Here is a 19,195-nt window from a genome sequence, read left to right as displayed (position 1 = left end):
GCAGGAGAATCAGGATCAATATTTTTACCTGTTGTTTACCTGTTGTTTACTCTGTCAGCTGGTGTACTGGTCCGATCAGGATGAGATGTTTTATTTCTACTTAATTTACTTGTTGTTTACTTGTTTACTTGTTGTTTACCTGTTGTTTACTCTCAGCTCATGTACCACAGCAGGATCAGGATGAGATGTTTACCTGTTGTTTACTTGTTGTTTACCTGTTGTTTTACTTGTTGTTTACCTGTTGCTTACTCTCAGCTGGTGTACCACAGCAGGATCAGAATGAGATGTTGTTTACTTGTTGTTTTACTTGTTGTATTACTTGTTGTTTACCTGTTGTTTTATCTGTTGTTTACCTGTTGTGTATTTGTTGTTTACCTGTTGTTTTACCTGTTGTTTACTCTCAGCTGGTGTACCGGTCCAGTCAGCAGCAGGATCAGGATGAGAAGATGGCTGGCTTTGTGTTTCCAATGGGACCAGAGAGCTTTCAGCGCTTCACGCCGGACTCCCTGGAGGCCATCGAGCAGCGAATCGTCCAGGAGAAGACGAGACGCAGCAAACACTACCAGGAGGTACGCACACACATGCGCACACACACACACACGCGCATACATGCACACACGCACACACACTCAAACACCAGGAGACGTGATTGTTGTCAGGAGTCGAAACGGAATGGAAAAAAAAAGTGACTCAAAGAAAATGTGGAGCAGCTTCAGAGGCTGTGATGCTCAGTGTGTGTGTGTGTGTGTGTGTGTGTGTGTGTGTGTTGTAGGACCTGGGTGACGTGCAGATCCTTCGGCCTCGGCCCGACCTGGAGGCAGGAAAACAGCTGCCACGCATCTTTGCCGACATCCCATCTCACCTGGTGGGCGTTCCTCTGGAAGACATCGACCCATACTACTTCAAAGACCACAGGGTACGTGTGTACGTGTGTGCGTGAGTGAGTGAGTGTGTGTGTGTGTGTGTGCGGGTGTGTGTGTTCTGGTGGAGAATCCCTGGAAGATTAATCAAATCTTTGTTTTTTTTTGATTCATGGAAAACCAGAGCGTGTGTGTGTGTGTGTAACATCTCTCTCTCTCTCTCTCTCTCTCTCTGTCTCTCGTTCTTCCAGACCTTCATAGTCCTGAACAAAGGGAAGGCCATCTTCCGTTTCAGTGCCACGTCTGCTCTGTACTTCTTCAGTCCCTTCCATCCTGTCCGCAGAATCGCCATCAAGATCTTGGTCCACTCATATCCTCCACTCTGTGTGTGTGTGTGTGTGTGTGTGTGTGTGTGTGTGTGTGTGTGTGTGTGTGAGTGAGATCCTCACTTCTTTAAAGGGCTTTTTCAAGGTTAAGACCTGGTTTAAGGTTAGGGTAAGAATTGCATTAAAATTATCTCTCTCTCGCTCTCTCCCTATACATACATACACACACACATATATATAGAGAGATATTGATGATTTATTGACTTTGAACTCCAGACGTTTGTGTTGTTGATCAGAGGTGAAAGTAAAACATCCTTCACTGTGTTTAGATACGTGTAAATAACAACATGCATGTTCTGTTGTTTACGTGTGTGTGTGTGTGTGTGTGTGTGAGTGAGAGAGAGCTCATCCCTACTGTCATATTTCAGAGTCATAAACATGACCAATAAATATAACACACACACACAGAGCTGACACAATGTCCACTCATTTACTCTACGTTACATCATTTACAGGAATATTTCCAGATTTCTGTGATGTGCTTTTGTGTTGCTTAAAACAAAATGGCCACCAATGGGAACGACAGAAGAAAACAACAATAAAAAACTGATATTAGACACTTAATAAAAGACTCAGCTGATAAAGTCTACATCAGTTTGAGTCTATGATGTCTTAAAGAACATGTTCATGTCTTTATCTCACTGTGAGACAGACTTTTCTAAACCACTCACTCTCCCACACCAAATCCCAGAGAGAGAAAACCAGTGATTTTAACATCACAGCACACAGGAGTTGTGGATCCACTGCTGCCTCCATCACTATGTTCCAATGTCTTATTTTGTCAATTCAGATTGACCTCAGTGACACAAAGTCACCACACGGGGCAGCAGTAGACCAGCAGTTCCTGTGTCCCCGCAGCTAAAATCACTGATTTTCTCTAGGGGCTTTGGTGTGGGAGAGTGAGTGGTTTATAAAAGTCTGTCTCACAGTGAGATAAAGACACAAACATGTTCTGAAGATAGACTGACGTAGATTTAATGAGCTCAGTCTTAAGTTAAGTGGTTAAAATCACTTCTTCCTTTTTACAATCTCTGATTGTAATGTTCCGAGCTCAAGCACATGCTGTAATTGGCTCTTCTTTCCTTCGTCTCCAAGTCAAACAGGATGTTTAGTGTGAATATGGTGATGCAGTGAGGTGTCAGAGTGACATTACATCTGCATGTGCTTTAAAAGGCCTTGCTGCCTCCAGTCCACTCCACGCCGGCGTCCGCCGCCGGCTCGAGACGTCAACATGACAGATATTACTTCACACCCAAAACTCAACAGCTTCACACACACACACACCCCACACCCCCACACCAATCCCCGTCACGTCACACTTATCTATTTTTGCCTCGGGGCGGCTGCTGGTGTTGAGCGACGTCGAGCCGGTGGACACGCCGCTGTTGTCAGGAGATGAGTGGGTGAAGAGGTCGGCCGGAGGTGTGGTGCTGCTGATGGGCCCAGTGTGTGTGTGTGTGTGTGTGTGTGTGTGTGTGTGTGTGTGTGAGATAGAAGAAACAAAAAAGGAAAACAAGTGTGTGTTAGATGCTTTAAGAGGAGACGCGGTGTTGAAGTGGGTTTTTAGTACGGTGTGTGCGTTTGTGTGCAAGTCTTTTATAAGTGTTTGTGTGTGATCGAGTGTGTTCTGGATTTCTGCCTGACCACACTGGCGCCACAGTGACAAGCTGTGATGTGAGGTGGACACACACACACTGCTCTGCTATTAGCATATACAGTGCAGGTTTTGTGTATTGTGTAGTTTCAGTTGGAGCAAGGAATGACATCACACCTGAGTCAAGTGTCGTCGTATGAGACATAATCTGACACATAATCTGCTCGGCACTGAAAACAAGATTCAAGCCACTTTAACCAAAGACTCTGCAAATAAAATCTAGGTCAGTTTAAGTCTACGAAGTCTTAAGACCATGTTCACGACTTTATCTCAGTGTGAGACGGACTTTTTCAACAGGAAACTGAAACTTTAAGCCACTCACTCTCCCACACCAAAGCCCATAGAGAAAATCAGTGATTTTAACATCACAGCACACAGGAGTTGTTGATCCACTGCTGCCTCCATCACTAAGTTGACATTTCTTATTTTCTCAATTCGGCATTTAAAATCTGTCCTTGGATTAACCTCAGTGACACAAAGTGACCACACAAGGCAGCAGTAGACCAGCAGCTCCTGTGTCCCAGTGAGCTTCTACTTCTATGGGGTTTGGTGTGGGAGAGTGAGTGGCTCACAGCGAGACATGAACGTGTTCTTAAAACAGCGTAGACTTAAACTGATGTAGATTTTATGATAAAATAATTTTTTTGGTTTATTTTTCCATAGCAGCACAGTCAGCTCTTTCTATATTGAAAAAACCCTGAAATATCCCTTTAACTCATGAACTCAGTGATGGAGTGAGAGATAAGAACGTGAGAATGGAGAGGAGGAGCAACGCTGGCCCCTGCAGTGCATGTGGGAGGTGTAATGACATTACTGGTGTGGTGGCCTGGGAGGTCCAAAACAGCAGAGCTATCATTACGGTATAATTAGCTCATGGCTCTGTGGCGGCGGTGGGAGAACATTTTTTGCGTTGTTTGTCGATCGGTAACCGCGTTACCTCGCCGCCTACTGCCGCACTCCAGCAACATAATTAGAGCCGGCACTCAATCAACAATTACGCCGCCGCTCAAACAACTTTGAGCCGCAGTTGGTCTTCGCTGACACGCTGGGGGGGGGGGAGAATGTTCCCTTCTGTCAAATTACAATAATTATGATTCATTTATAGCTGTGATTGACAGCTGAGCGCGGCTTCCCCCTCCCACCTCGTCGCGTGCTCCACACGGCAGGTGAAGGTGATATTTAGCCGCCGTGTGACAGTCGGGGAAAAGTTACTGCTCCTTGTTATGTGATGATTAGACAGGAGTGGGCTCTCTCTTCACCACTGCTGTTAATGGAATATTAATTAGCTGAAGTGAACCGCTAACTGTCTTTTTTAAATATATATATATAATTTTACATTCACGCTTCAGTGAGAAAAGCTGCGTTTGCTCAGTCGCCTCCTTCTGAGTCACTCAGAGCTGAAAATAACACAAAACCAAAGATTCTTTTTTAACATGACATGAGATAAATGTGAATATTTGTCCTTAACATGCTCACGTTATTCAGTTTGTTCATCATGTGCACGATCCTGACCAATTGCTGCTTCATGGCCATGTCCGAGCCGGCGTACTGGGCCAAATACCTGGAGTAAGTGTCAAACACACCACAACGTTTCACTTTTACACTTTAAAGGTTTCAAAAACAATGCTCATCTGCTTTTATTTTTGTTTTACTGTTGAAGAGCAGGAGCTGAGACTTTTATTTTGAAAACTGAGGTTATGGTTTAGTGAGGAAGAACATAAACTGAGTGTTATTTTGAAAACTACAGGTTTATGCTTTCATATCAACAGAAAGTGAGACCTTTCCTTTGAAAGCTGCAAGATCACATTTTAATGTGGACAAACAGTAACTGAGACTTTTGTTTTGAAAGCTGCAAGGTCACATTTTAGTGTGGAAGAACAGAAACAGGAGGCTTTTATTTTGAAAGCTGCAAGGTCATATTTTAGTAAGGACAAACAGAAGCTAGGACTTTTATTTTGAAAGATACAAGGTCACATTTTAGTGTGGAAGAACAGAAACAGGAGGCTTTTATTTTGAAAGCTGCAAGGTCATATTTTAGTAAGGACAAACAGAAGCTAGGACTTTTATTTTGAAAGCTACAAGGTCACATATTAGAGTGGACAAACAGAAGCTGAGACTTTTACTTTGAAAGCTGAGGTTGTGTTTAGCGTGGACACTCAGAAACCCTTCTCTTTTCTCTTCCATTGCCCACTTGCCTCATCTTAACCCCGCCCCTCTCCTCTCATGCCCTGCCCCCCCAGGTACACCTTCACAGGCATCTACACTTTTGAGTCGCTCATTAAGATCCTGGCGAGAGGTTTCTGTGTCGGACCCTTCACTTTCCTGAGGGACCCGTGGAACTGGCTGGACTTCAGTGTCATCGTCATGGCGTGAGTGTGACACACACACACACACACACACACGTGGGGTCGTGTTCAGGTTCTTCGTATGAAAACATGCCATTGGGGAAAAAACTGATTTTAGCCACTTAACAAAAGACTCCACTCATTAAATCTACGTCACTTTAACACGATGTCTTACGAACACGTTCACGTCTTTATTTCACTGTGAGACAGACTTTTCACACAGGAAACTGAAGTTTGTAAACCACTCACTCTCCCACACCAAACCCAATAGAGAAAATCAGTGATTTTAGCTCACGGGGACACAGGAGCTGCTGGTCTACTGCTGCCTCGTGTGGTCACTTTGTGTCATTGAAGTAAATCTGAACAAAGGATTTTTAATGCCAAATTGTCAAAATAAGACATTGTAACTTTGTGATGGAGGCAGTAGTGGATCAACAACTCCTGTGTGCTGTTAAAATCACTGATTTTATCTATGGGGTTTGGTGTGGGAGAGTGAGTGGTTTACAAACTTCAGTTTCCTGTTGGAAAAGTCGTCTCACAGTGAGATAAAGACATGAACATGTTATCATATGTTGTAAAACTATCTAAACTGACGTAGATTTTATTAAGTTTTCCGACAGGAAAATTAAGTTTCAAACGTCTAAAATAATCAAAAATGCTTAAAAACCAAAGTCTTCAGGTCGGACTGATGCGGCGATGAGAGGAAATGATTTTAATCAGATTATAAAAATATCTTGGCGCTCTGTGACCTCCGTGCGTGTCCTCGCTCCTCTGAAGGCCACGCCCACTCGCCGAGCGTGACCCGTCCACTCCGTTAATTGACTGACTGATGGGAAATCACTGCCGTTTGGTTTGGTTAGCAATCAAGCGGCGATCTATCAGCGGGGCCCAGGAGCTGCGGGGTGAGCGGTGAGGGACGCCGCTGTGAAGACAAACGATCGCAATGAACCGATCGGATCAATACTTGACCCCGAGGCTCGGCTCTGAGGTGAGCGCGCGTTGTAATGAAGCGCTGTCACCTCCGCCGGCACCGCGCGCTAAATTGAAGCGTGGTGATGAAGGTGTCCTGAGATGGAGCGACGGCGTGTCTGCAGACTCACACACACCGTGACCTCTGTGACCTGAGAGAGAGATGACGACACGTGAAGGACGAACTGGACATTAACACGTTCAGTCTGTGCACTTTGATTCTACTGCACATTTCCAACAATTAAATCGTATTTTATCCATAAAGAAAACACATAATTCTGAATATAAATCAATTATAATTGAATCAGTTTCAACATTTTTTTTCTTTAATCTCAAAATTCAAAAAAATACAGGGTTTCTTTTGTAGAATTTCAGTTTTTATTCAAATTTAAACAACTTTTTTTAATATTTAGTATATTTCAGCTGCTCTTTTCATTAAAGTTTATGATAAACTTCACAAAAACATCTAATAATACATGAGGTGTGTTTTTATTCAATCTCATTAGAACTTATTTTGTGACAATAAATACATTTTTATTCTTTTTTTATGATAAGTGACAACAGTCACTGTTTTCATGATAATTAAAAAAATAAAAGGATAAACCAGAACAGGTCCACAACTTCATTCCAACTGATTTTTACTGACAATCTTTTACAAAAAAGACTGAAATATTTGTTAATGTCTTTCATTCTTCATTAAGTTGTATTGTAAGGCTACAACAACAAAAAACATCTTTAATTTAACGTACTAAGTAACATACTTGTGGTTAGTATGTTTAATTTCTTCCAATAAACTTTTTTAGATGTTACACACTGGACCTTTAAAAACGTCTTTATCTCACTGTGACACAGACTCAGTGAACCACTCACTCTCCCACACCAAACCTCATAGAGAAAATCAGTGATTTTAACATTACAGCACATAGGAGTTGTTGATCCACTGCTGCCTCCATCACTAAGTTCAAATGTCTTATTTTAACACTTCGGCATTAAAAGTCCTTTGTTCAGATTTACCTCAATGACAGACAGTGAACACACGAGGTAGCAGTAGACCAGCAGCTCCTGCTGCTTTCAGACACGCACGCACGCACGCACGCACACACAGTGTCAGTAGGTGTGTGTCCTTGAACCAAAGGCCGTCCTGCGGTCAAATGGATCTTTAGCAGGACAGGGACACATAAGTCACGTCTTCACACACACACATGCCTTGCATGCGCACACACACACACACACACACACACACACACACACACACACACACAAGTTTGTCCAGCTATTCCTCTCAGGACTCTGCATTGATTTCCATTCATTTAAACAGACTAGACAAAGTCTTATCACTAACCTTTAACCATAACCACACTCCTAAACTTAACCAGTTCCTCTGAAATGAGGTTCTGCCTCATGAAGACCAGATTTTGGTCTCCATGAGGACTAATGGTCCTGAGCAGGTCAGTGTTCATGACAGAACACACATACACACACACACCCACACACATGTTAAATGTCTGATTGATGCTCCTCTCCCCTCCCACCCAGTCAACATTTCCATGGTAACAGAGTCCATTGCCCCTCCCCTCATTCCCCAAACATACACACACATATATGGTCCGCCCCTGTGCTACTGATATCACAGCAGTAATGGCATGTTAATGGCTGCCATCACTGTTCACATATTAAAGGGACATTTCATATATTTTAACAAGACCAAAAATATCAGCAGGAAAGTTTGTAAACCACTCACTCTCCCACACCAAAGCCCATAGAGAAAATCAGTGATTTTAACATCAAAGCACACAGGAGTTGTTGATCCACTGCTGCCTCCATCACCATCAAATGTCTTATGTTGTCACTTTGGGTTTTAAGATCCTTCATTTAGATTGACTTCAATGACAGAAAGTGACCACACGAGGCAGCAGTAGACCAGCAGCTCCTGTGTCCCTGCGAGACTGCGATTTTCTCTATGAGGTTTGGTGTGGGAGAGTGAGTGGTTTACAAACTTCAGTTGGAAAAGTCTGTCTCACAGTGAAATAAAGACGTGAACATGTTCTTAAGATATCGTAGACTTAAACTGACATGGATTTTATTTGGTGAGACTTTTGTGAAGAGGTTTCTTTGTTTTCTTTCAGCCATTTCAAAACTGTCCCTTTAATGATGCTAAAATGTCACTCTCACACTTAAAACAAACTGTCAGAAATTGAATTAAAAGACTAACTGGTGGACAAACTGCAGTGTAAATGGTGAAATGCAGTCATTACTTGATATTTAAGTGTAATGACATTAGTAGCAGAGATGAACTGGTCCTCAGGTCTCTTTGTCTCTGCTGCTCGTCCTCTCTGCTCAGCCTCAACGCCTCCACTGTAATTCAATCAGCCTGCCGCTCAACGCCAGTGAAATATGAGCCGTAATGGCAGCCGTTAGTCGCTCAGGATAAGATTACTCAATCTAAACGGAGGCCCAAAATGGCCACCGTCGCCGCGGCGCCTTCCCGGCTCTAATGCCGTGTCCTTATTGGATCTGAGCATGAGCTGATCCCAGTCCTCACATCTGTAACATGTCTGCTTATAGAAACAGGGTTTTACCTGTGACTAAGCCCCGCCCGTGAGGACAGGTGGGCTATTAGCTTGCTAAAGTCTGCTAATGTTATCTAAGCAAAATCTCTGAAGTGTCCTCTGCAGAAGTTTGTGTTAACACAGACAGACACTCTGAGACATCCTGGAACTTTTTTGTATATCTAAAATGCTAGCAAGCTAATGCAAGCTAAGGTCTACTCCTGTTATTGATACAGAATTGTTGGCGTGAGTCCCTGCAGACGTTTGTGTTTACAGAAACGTCCTGGAACTATGTTTCATAAAGCTAAAAAAAAAAAAGTTAGCTAATACTAGCTTTCATCCACTAATGTCACCTATACAAACTCTCTGGAGTGACTTCTGCAGACGTTTGCGTTAACACTTACAGCTGGTCTGGAGAATCCTGGAACTTTCTTTCATGAAGCTAAAAAGCTAGCTAGCGAGCTAACTAAAGTCTGCTAATTTCTGTTTAAAATATCGTAACACACCTGGATCACCTGGATACACTGTGGTTGTGCTATACTGAGTTAGCACATGAAGCTTCGCTAATATAAAAATAGTTTTCACAGAAACATAGTTAGCATAGCATGTTGTAAAAATACCCTTGTAGCTTCATGCTAACAACAAAGACTATGCTAACTATGATTTAGTGTCTGAAAGAAAAACGTTGACACAAACTGACGAATATGAATCACGTGTTTCGATGTTTTGTTAGCATGACTTGCATTTTAATTCATAGTTTAGTTAACATGAGGGGGCGGGGCTTATCTGTTGTAATTATGATAAAATGATCCTCTGAATCTTTTCTCTTCCAGTTTAGTAAAGTTACACTCCGTGATTTTCTTACAGCAGCAAAAATCCTGAAAATTCTCTGCTCACGACATATTTTGTTTTTGTTGATGCTGAAAAGAATCAAAGGACTGTAATTTTGAAACCATGACAGTATTTTCAGACTCTTTTATATTTGTCTCCTTTTGTCGTTGTTCTTGTTGTTGTGTGTTGACGACCACCACACTGCCTCCTACAGGTTGTTAACAGAGTTTATCAAAGTAGGGAACCTGCAGGCGCTGAGAACCTTTAGAGTGCTGAGAGCCCTGAAAACTATCTCAGTCATCCCAGGTAAGGCCTAACCATCACCACTAGGGGGCGACACGGCACAGAAAAAAACGTCATCGTAACGTCGTTGTGGTGATTGTTCTCTCTTGTTCGTCTGCCGTGTCTTGCAGCATTAAACCCCGCCCACCTCCCACTCTCTGCCCAGTCACAGGTGTAATCACCTGACACGAACAACGAGACGGTCAAGTCAGATTTGTCAAAGTCAAACACTTGACTCTAAACTGAAATAAAATTTAAATTTGATTCATCAGTGTGATGATTCATGTGTGAGGTTCTGACACTGAAAAACTGATGTTAGCCACTGAACAAAAGACTCTGCTGATAAAATCTACGTCAGCTTAAGTCTACGATATCTTTAAGAACATGTGACGTCTGTCACTCACTGTTACACAGACTTTTCCAACAGGAAACTGAAGTTTGTAAACCACTCACTCTCCCACACCAAACCCCTTAGAGAAAATCAGTGATTTTAGCTCGTGGGCACACAGGAGCTGCTGGTCTGCTGCTACCTCATGTGGTCACTTTGTGTCACTGAGATAAATCTGTATGAAGAATTTTGCCGAATTGACAAAATAAGACATTTGAACTTAGTGATGGAGGCAGCAGTGGATCAACAACTCCTGTGTGTGTGATGTTAAAATCACTGATTTTCTCTCTGGGGTTTGGTGTGGGAGTGAGTGGTATATGAACTTCAGTTTCCTGTTGGAAAGTCTGTCTAACAGTGAGATAAAGACACAAACATGTGTCTGACAGACAGACTTTTCCAACAGGAAACAGACATTTGTAAACCACGCACTCTCCCACACCAAAGTCCAAAGAGAAAATCAGTGATTTTAGTTCGCTGGGACACAGCAGTTAGCTAACATCACTGATTTTCTCACTTTAGTGTGGGAGAGTAAAATGTCTGATTCCAGTTGGTAAAGTCTGTCTAACCAGGAGATAAAGACACAAACATGTTCTTAAGACATCATAGACGCGGATTTCATGAGCTCAGTCTTTCGTTAAGTGGCTAAAATCAGGATTTCCTTGTGTCTCCAGTGGCAGTCGCCCTCTTTGTGAGTCCACCAACCTCTGAGCCTTGCTTTAAGTAAAGTAAACTTTCGCACAGACAATGAAGTTTTCTGTCGATTCTCTGGTGACTAAGCTGAGTTTATCTCCAGTTTCTGTGACTGGCTTTGAAGAGCTGACTTCTCCACGTCACGTACAGCCACAGTCTCTGTCGGTTTTTGAACGCCCACTCTTGGCCTGTCCTGGACTGTATCTCTCTGTCTGTCTTTCTGTCTCTCTGTCCCTCTGTGTCGGCTCTTTGTCGTTCAGTGTGGTCATACCCTTCTGTGTGTGTCTGTTTCTTTTTGTGCTTGTCTCCCGGCTTGTTGCAGATATGTGACTGAGTTTGTGGACCTGGGTAATGTGTCAGCCTTAAGGACGTTCAGGGTGCTGCGAGCGCTCAAAACCATCTCTGTCATCCCAGGTGAGGAAGCGAGCGCGGGGGAGCGGACATCAAGCGCACCCGTCTGCCCTCGGCCTGCAGTGTTTGGAAACTCACCCTGCATACTTCACTCAATACTGCGCTTTTATAACATGATCATTTAAAGAGTATGCAGAGGACGAATGGAGCACTGGTGACTGTTGTGAGACATCTGAGGGTGAACTAACAGCAGCTTAAAGGATTTCATCAACACGGGGAACTCAGCGCTACCTCACTAACCCTGAGTTAGAATTATAAGGATTCAAGATAAGAAGCAAAATATTCATAAATGTTTCTCAGGGATGCACGATATCGGACTTTTTGCAGATCGGACTTTTTGCTAAATACAGAGATATTTCAGAATAAGAATAAATAAGACAAAATAAATAGAAATAAAAAAGCCTATTTAGTGTACTATTGTAGTCATGAGTCTAGGGCTGTAACTAACCATTAATTAATTCATTCATTCATTCATTCATTCATTCATTCATTAATGATCTGATTATTTTCTTGATTAATCGAGTCATCGAGAAAATGCTGAAAAATGTCCATCAGTGTCAAACCTGGAAATGACGATGCTCTCAAATGTCTTTGTTTTATGGAGCAAAGAAACAAAGAAAATATTCACATTTAAGAAGCTGAAACAATCGCAGAAACTGGTTTTAATTCTTTAGAAAACGATCCAACCAAATAATCAGTTATCAAGACAGTTGACTATTAATTTAGTAATCAATTAATCAAGTAGCCCTACATGAGTCACATCTGCAGATCTTGGTGTTTGCCGATATCTGATAATAGATTGATAGATAATATAGAGTCTCTACGTAATGTTCCTTAAAACGAACTGAACATTTGTCTTTACTTAAAATGACTCTTCCTTTACTTTATGAAGCTGAATTTATGAATCTTCTCATATGTTAACACATGATAGTGAATTTTACTTCTGTATTTAATACGTTCACCGGGACTGAACAGCTGTTTTCGCTTGTTACTGTGAATTAAAGCGTTAAACTAAGCTGTAACATTTCAAAACTTGCCTGCCATGATTATTTTTAATGCAAAAAATAACAAATTCCCAGAAATTAGTCTTATTTTACGTTCTCTAAAATCACTTTTGTTGCTACGATGCATTAGCTTGAACAGAATGTCTTTAAAGTCAAACACACAATGTTTTTACTCACATTTAATCAACGTAAGTTGATAAACACCATCAGAACTTTGTATTTACTGTGAAAGGGCGGCTAAAATGAGCTTGAACGAATGAAAACACACAGATTACAGCTAAGTTTAAGGCAATGCTAACCTAAGAGCTCTTAGCATTGTGGCTAAGTAGCAGCAACAGGAAGTGAGTGATCTGTTGAGACAATGTGGACGAAAACATGAGACACGAAGGTTAGCTTAAATGTTAGGAGCCGTGGTTCAAAATGTAAACAAACACTTTTACGTTGATTCTTAAATAAATGAGTGCTAAGAATCTGCTGTTAGTTGTCCTCTGTATGTCATCACTTTGCATGTTAGCAGTTAGCATGCAGCGCTAACGGCGCGTCACTAACACACACACAGTGTTTAATGTTAGTGACGTGTCGTTATTAGCATGTGATTCATTAGTTTACAGACAGAGCTCAGAGGAAACAGAAACATTTGGCAAGTTTTGTCTGTTTCTAATGAATCAACTACAAATAATAATAATCAAATAATCTTTGTTTTGGTTCAAACTGTGAGCGACGACAGTCAAAGTGTCTGCAGCCTCTGTGTTGCTCCTGCTGTTTTTACTACGTGTTAGTTGTTGTTCTGTGAATGTTGGCGGGGGAGGGGCTGCTTGTTGTCTGTCTTTGTGTATTTTAACGGAATTAACGTTTACTTTAATATTTAATTTTCCAGCTTTAAATTATCCAAATTATCTTTAATTAAACTGAGAAAATGTTTGGGTTTGAACTGAAATATTTTAAATTATCTTCCTCAAATAAGTCAACCCAGGAGATTATGTCACATTCTATTGATTCAATCCATGCGAACCAGTTGTTCTCGGAATTTGTAAATTCAATCGCAGCCCATGCCTCCTGATGTCGTAACTCAACAGGAAGTGAAAACCTGTCATTTTATTGTTTTTTAGGGGTTGAATTTAAAAGTTATACTTGTGTTATACTGTCCTACACGTGTCTGTGGACATTTTACTATGATATATTGTGTATATTGTGTTAATTATGTTACGACGGTAACAGTTTTAACATAAGAAACAAAAAAACAATGTCATTGTCTTTCAAATTACTAGATAAGCTAGCTGGTAAGCAACCTTAGCTACTGTAAATTGCTAGCATTTTCCACTGGACAACTTACTTTAAGTTTCTCCGCTTTCCAAAACAACTGGAACGCGATAAATCTGCAACTGTCGTTTAAATGAACTCGTGGCTAAAACTATCTTTCACTGTCAGGAGCTGGTGTTGAGTTAAAAATGTTAATTCTGTCTCCGTGTTTTCGTGTCCTCGTCCTCGGTGGACGCTCAGGCCTGAAGACCATCGTGGGCGCTCTGATCCAGTCCGTGAAGAAGTTGGCAGACGTGATGATCCTTACCGTCTTCTGTCTCAGCGTCTTCGCCCTCATCGGCCTCCAGCTGTTTATGGGAAACCTGCGGCAGAAGTGTGTGCGCAGCACGTCGCACTGCGTCAACGACAGTCTGCCCGCGAATGTCTCCTTCTACTGCAACAACAAGACGTGGGCGTCCATGAAGGACTTTGTCAACGACGAGGGTGAGGACCAGAAATGTCTGCATGATGATGGATTTTTTTTTCTGTTCAAAAAATTCTTCCAAAAATGTACAAAAATATTACTAAATAGCTGTGATTGTACAAAACATTTCGTTGTTATGTGTAGTAAGATACATTACCAAAACATTTGTTACTGTTCGAATAATGAAAAAAAAAATCACTTTCATTCCTCCCAAAGATTTGCGGTAACGATGTCGCAGCAGGTGGAGATCAAAGTCCACATAACGTAAAGTTTTACATTTGAAGGTGAAGACGTGACATATGGTTACGACGAGGTAAAGGTTAAGGTTAGTGCTAGGCCAGGACTAGTTATGGTTAAGGTTAGAGGACGTCTCAAGGAAATGAATGTAATGTCCTCAGTGGTCCTCACAACTGTAAAGGTCCTTTTCAGGGTTAAGACCTGGTCTTAGGGTTAGGGTGAGACACTTAGTTATGATGGTTAAGGTTAAGGTAAGGGGTTAGGGAACGTGTGTGTGTGTGTGTCATGCTCAGTGATGACTGGTGTTTCCTAAATGGACAACAATGTCATGTTGGCACTTTGGTTACAATTGACGTCAATACACACACACACACACACCTGGTATATACATTATTTGACATGTCAGGCATGTTGACCAGGACACACACACACACGCACGCACGCATGCACACACTCACACAAATGCACACACACAGGTGGAGGTCAGGGTTAAGGAAACACTTAATAAATAAAAGCTGAGCTGCTCCTCGTTTTTTCTCTCCATAAAACCAGACCATAATCTCACTATTTCTTTGTTGGAACACTTAGTCAGCGCTTCACTGAGACTGTTTTCCTTTATTTTTATTGTTATATTGACTTATTTGCATTTAACATAACTTTCATTACCAAAAAGAATTTAAAAATGTGATCATGTGACCAAAACTGTATTAAAGAAATTGCATAATGAAAGTTATGAACTCTAATGTAACATTTAAAACAGATTATGAATGACAGTAAAAATTTTACACATCTGTAGTATTGCATAAATCCCTCCGTCCATTTTCTACGGCTTTATCCTCCACGTGAGGGTGGCGTCACGTTCCAAAATATCTTGTATACATATTCAAAAAATTACAACTGTTCCAAAAAAATTTACACAAAACTAATTTTTTTCAAAAGTGAATATTACAAAATATTGCCTATGTTGTTGAATCTTTTAATAAAATACTGTAATTTTACAGAATCAGAAACATTGTACCAGTGCAGACTCCGCCTCCTCCTCTTCCTCCTTCTCCTTCTTCTAAAGGCAGAAAGCGTCAGTGTGGAGTTTACAGTAATGCAGTTTGCTGCTTGTTGCTAATGTACATCTATTTATTCATTTCCAGTTTGCTTTGCCATCCATCACATCAAACAAATGTCCCCTGTAGGCTTCCGTATCGACCCCTAAAAGCTGCTGTGAAACCTGAGAGTTCGAGCCACTGCCTTCAGTGAGGAGATCAATGATGGATGTTCTTCCATGCTAAACATTTCCCATCATGCCGCGTTTGTTCCGTCTGCTCTGAGGCATCGCCGTCGTCGTCGTTGCTGTGATCGTCGACACTTTTTTATCAGAGGCAACGAGAAATGAGGGTCACATGTTTGACAAGCAGTGGATAACCAACAAACACCACAGTATCTGTCAAAGATTTGAACCAACAACCCCAAATGAAAACATGGTTGACGCAGGAAAAAACTGATTTTAGCCATTTAATAAAGACTGAGCTGATAAAATCTGCGTCACTTTAAGTCTACGACGTCTTAAGAACACGTTATTATCTTTATCTCACTTTTCCAACAGGAAACTGAAGTTTGTAAACCACTCACTCTCCCACACCAAACCCCATAGAGAAAATCTGTGTGAAAATCCACTGCTGCCTCATGTGGTCACTTTGTGTCACTGATTGAAATGCAAACATATGATTTTAAATTCCAAATTCACAACCAAACACATTCACTTCCTTCAAGAAAAGTAGTTCTAAGATTAAAGGGTTAGTTGAGTTTTATTGATGATTTGTTTTTAAGAGTAGTTTTTCTACCCTGTCTCTGAGTGAAAACTAAATGTTGGGTCATATGTTTGTTTGGGTCAAACTCATGGCCTGCGGCCCACATGTGGCCCACCACTTCATATCATATTTTTAGATTAAAAAAAGCACAAAAATGTTTAAGTGAAAATGAAGCAGCATGAGTTTTGTTCTGAGGAGCTGCAGCTGCTCCTCAGAGTGACAACATGAATCACTCGCTCATGTTGTGATATCAGTGTGATTAATTGCACTTGTGGTTTTTTACAAACGCTCGTCCACATCGATTGTGTGGTGATGTTTTGAGGTTTCACACCAAGGACTCTGATCCACACCAGACCAGGACTAGACCACGATCAATAATCCACATGAATATTACTGTTTAGTTTTTAATGTAAACACAGGAATAAAAACACACAAAAATAAATAGAACCGAGTGCAGCTGTAAAACCACATCTTTATAAAGATTTAGCTTAAAAAAACAAATGTGTGTCGTTATTCATCGACGTAAAAACAGTTTTATTAATTAAAATGAACACATTAACGTTAACTGTTAAGTGTTAACTGAGACAGAATCAATAAAAACAACTTTTATTCTTTCATTCATTTTTGTTTGTTTTGTAGAAAACTTCTTCAAAGTGGAGGGAGCCAAGGACGCTTTAATCTGCGGCAACAGCAGCGACGCAGGGTGAGTCCACATGGTTCTCATGGAGACCAAAACCTGGTCCTAATGAGAACCAGAACCTCATTTCTGAGGAAATGGTTCAATTTAGAACTAAGATTCAAAACTGTTGTTATGGTAAAGTGTGAAGTAAAGTTGGTTTCCCATTCCCAAGTAGAAAGAGAGAGAGAGAGTGTGTGTGTGTTCTTGTATGTGTTACCTTTTTAGGATCTTTTCTGTTATAAACAGTGTGTGTACACGTGTGTGTGTGTGTGTGTGTGTGTGTGTGTGTGTGTGTGTGTGTGTGTGTGTAAAAGCAGAGTTCGACTGATAGAGCGTTTGTGTGTATACAGCAGCAGAGCAGGGGCGGTCGGAGACAAACTGCAATAGACAGTAAACATGTGTGTGAACTAATTTAGTTTGCATCAAACAGACACTTAACAGTTACGTACTACAGCTTTAAATCAGTGGTTCTTTCATTTTTTAAAGAAAATCTGAATCAGGACAGAAACAAAAAATAATAGGGTGACAATTTTCTTACACCTCCCTCTGTTTATATGTTTTGTCACATTTTTTATTGAATTATTTTGTTATATTTGTGGATTATTTCAAACGTTCCTGGATTATTTCAAATGTAATCTCAGAAGGTTAAATGAAAGCTGTGTTTTAGTGGATTTACTGGAAGTGTCGCTTCAGTTTTCACCTTCAGAAACATGAAGATAAATCTCTCTCTGCTGAGATCTGGAATGAACAGAGTGATGGATTCAGGAGAACTCACTGATTGGATGGACTTTGGTCATTTGTCAGTGGGCGGAGCCGACAGCGTCCAGATGCGACGCCCTCAATCAGCCCGAACGACGGAAACACAGCAACAATAATAATCCTGTTATTGAGAGGAATGAATAGAAGAAAACATGTGACCTATTTAAAATATCAGCATGAGGGTGAACCATATGACCCAGGACATGCCTGCAACACGCCAAGCACACGCTAATCACACAGCAGCGCCGACAGGCAGCCTCGTTTGTGATGCTAATCAGTGTCTGTCATTAATGAAGGCTCCTGTAGCTTCTGATCTCACAGGTCACATGCTGAAGGAGCCTTCATGAGCTAATTAGCCACGTTAGCTGAGTCAAAATAATCAGGATCAACTTTTAGCTCAACGTTAGCAACATATTATCTCGTATAGAAGCTGGGTTAGCTAAGATAATCGAGTCAGAATGTTTACCAAGACCAGAGTATATCTAATGTTATTGTTAGCTTTACAAGCTTGGCTAGTAACCAATGTTTATCTCATGTTTCCGACACATTATTAGCCTCAACAGCTAATGTAATTCAGCTAAAATGCAGAATCAACTTTAATTATCAACATTAGTGATGTATTATCACGTTTAGAAGCTAGGTTAGCTAAAATAACTGAGTCAAAATGGTTCCCAGGATCAATGTTTATCCACATTATTATTAGCTTTACAAACTAGGTTTGTTAGCATTAGGTCACCAGGACTACATTTGTTGTCACAGTATTAGCCGTTTAAGCTAATGTAACAAGGTCAAAATGCAAGATCAAGTTTTAACTCAATATTAGTGACATATTATCACCTTTAGCAGCTTGTTAAGCTAAAAGGAAGAATGTATCATGACCAATGTTTTTCTATCATTAGCATATATTGATCACAAATTACTAGTGCAGTCAGAGCTAGTAATTTGCGAAAGTGTGATTTAATGTTAGCATCATTGTCCTGGTCCACACCTGTTATCATGACTGTTTCACTCACAGAACTCAGTTTTTTGTCAAGAAAAAGGAAAAATAAGCCAAATGTTTTTGAAGCTTCGTCCAAAAATCCTCAAACATGAATATTCTCTGCTGTCTGCAGTCGAGGGGACGTTCACTCTGTCATCTGTGAGCCAAAACTGACGAGGACGTCGAGGGACACTTCATAAAAACAGATCAAATATGAATATACAGGATTTAACTGGACACTGGATTTACACAGTTTCAGGGAAGTTTAGTTTAAATGTGAATAAAACAGGAACCACAGTCGGACTCAAATCTTTTATTATGATTCCAGACTTTTTGGGAAGCAGCAAAGTGAAGTAGTCCAAATGTCCTTCTCCGTGTCCTTGGTCTTCCTCCTGGTGTTCCAGGTCGTCCTCAGGCCAGATGGGATTTAAAAAGCCTGTAGAGAAGCTTCTCCACAGGGAAGACACCCGTCGCTGTCCTGGACAGGAACCGTCTTTGTGTTTGGTCGTCGCCCAAAGTTCAGCAAACACAGAAGCTTCAAACCTGCTGTCAGGTGACTCACTGACGTTTACAAACCCGACACAGAGGACCTTTAAAAACGTGACCTACTTTGTTTTCAACTGAAAACTCTGTCAATCAGCTGTTAA

The 19,195-nt window shown here is 41.0% G+C and overlaps 1 protein-coding gene across 3 annotated transcripts in view; it reads left to right on the top strand.

Moving 5' to 3' along the window:
• Nucleotides 1–19,195, top strand: part of LOC122768823 (sodium channel protein type 4 subunit alpha-like) — a 97,601-nt gene that overhangs the window by 19,473 nt on the left and 58,933 nt on the right. For 2 of the 3 annotated variants that reach the window (XM_044025114.1, XM_044025097.1), the window contains exons 2-9: nt 405–569; nt 773–916; nt 1,112–1,230; nt 4,377–4,466; nt 5,141–5,269; nt 11,277–11,368; nt 13,870–14,112; nt 16,771–16,834. In XM_044025114.1, coding sequence (XP_043881049.1) covers nt 447–569; nt 773–916; nt 1,112–1,230; nt 4,377–4,466; nt 5,141–5,269; nt 11,277–11,368; nt 13,870–14,112; nt 16,771–16,834 — 1,004 coding nt within the window. In that variant the 5' untranslated portion in view covers nt 405–446. Of the gene's footprint in view, nt 1–404; nt 570–772; nt 917–1,111; nt 1,231–4,376; nt 4,467–5,140; nt 5,270–9,808; nt 9,901–11,276; nt 11,369–13,869; nt 14,113–16,770; nt 16,835–19,195 lie in introns of all 3 variants that reach the window. The other variant, XM_044025106.1, reaches the window with a different exon arrangement.

This window comes from Solea senegalensis, linkage group LG1 (genome assembly GCF_019176455.1).
Source record: "Solea senegalensis isolate Sse05_10M linkage group LG1, IFAPA_SoseM_1, whole genome shotgun sequence".
Taxonomy (NCBI): domain Eukaryota; kingdom Metazoa; phylum Chordata; class Actinopteri; order Pleuronectiformes; family Soleidae; genus Solea; species Solea senegalensis.
Note: the sequence above shows the minus strand (reverse complement) of the source record. Positions and strands in the feature narration are given on the sequence as shown.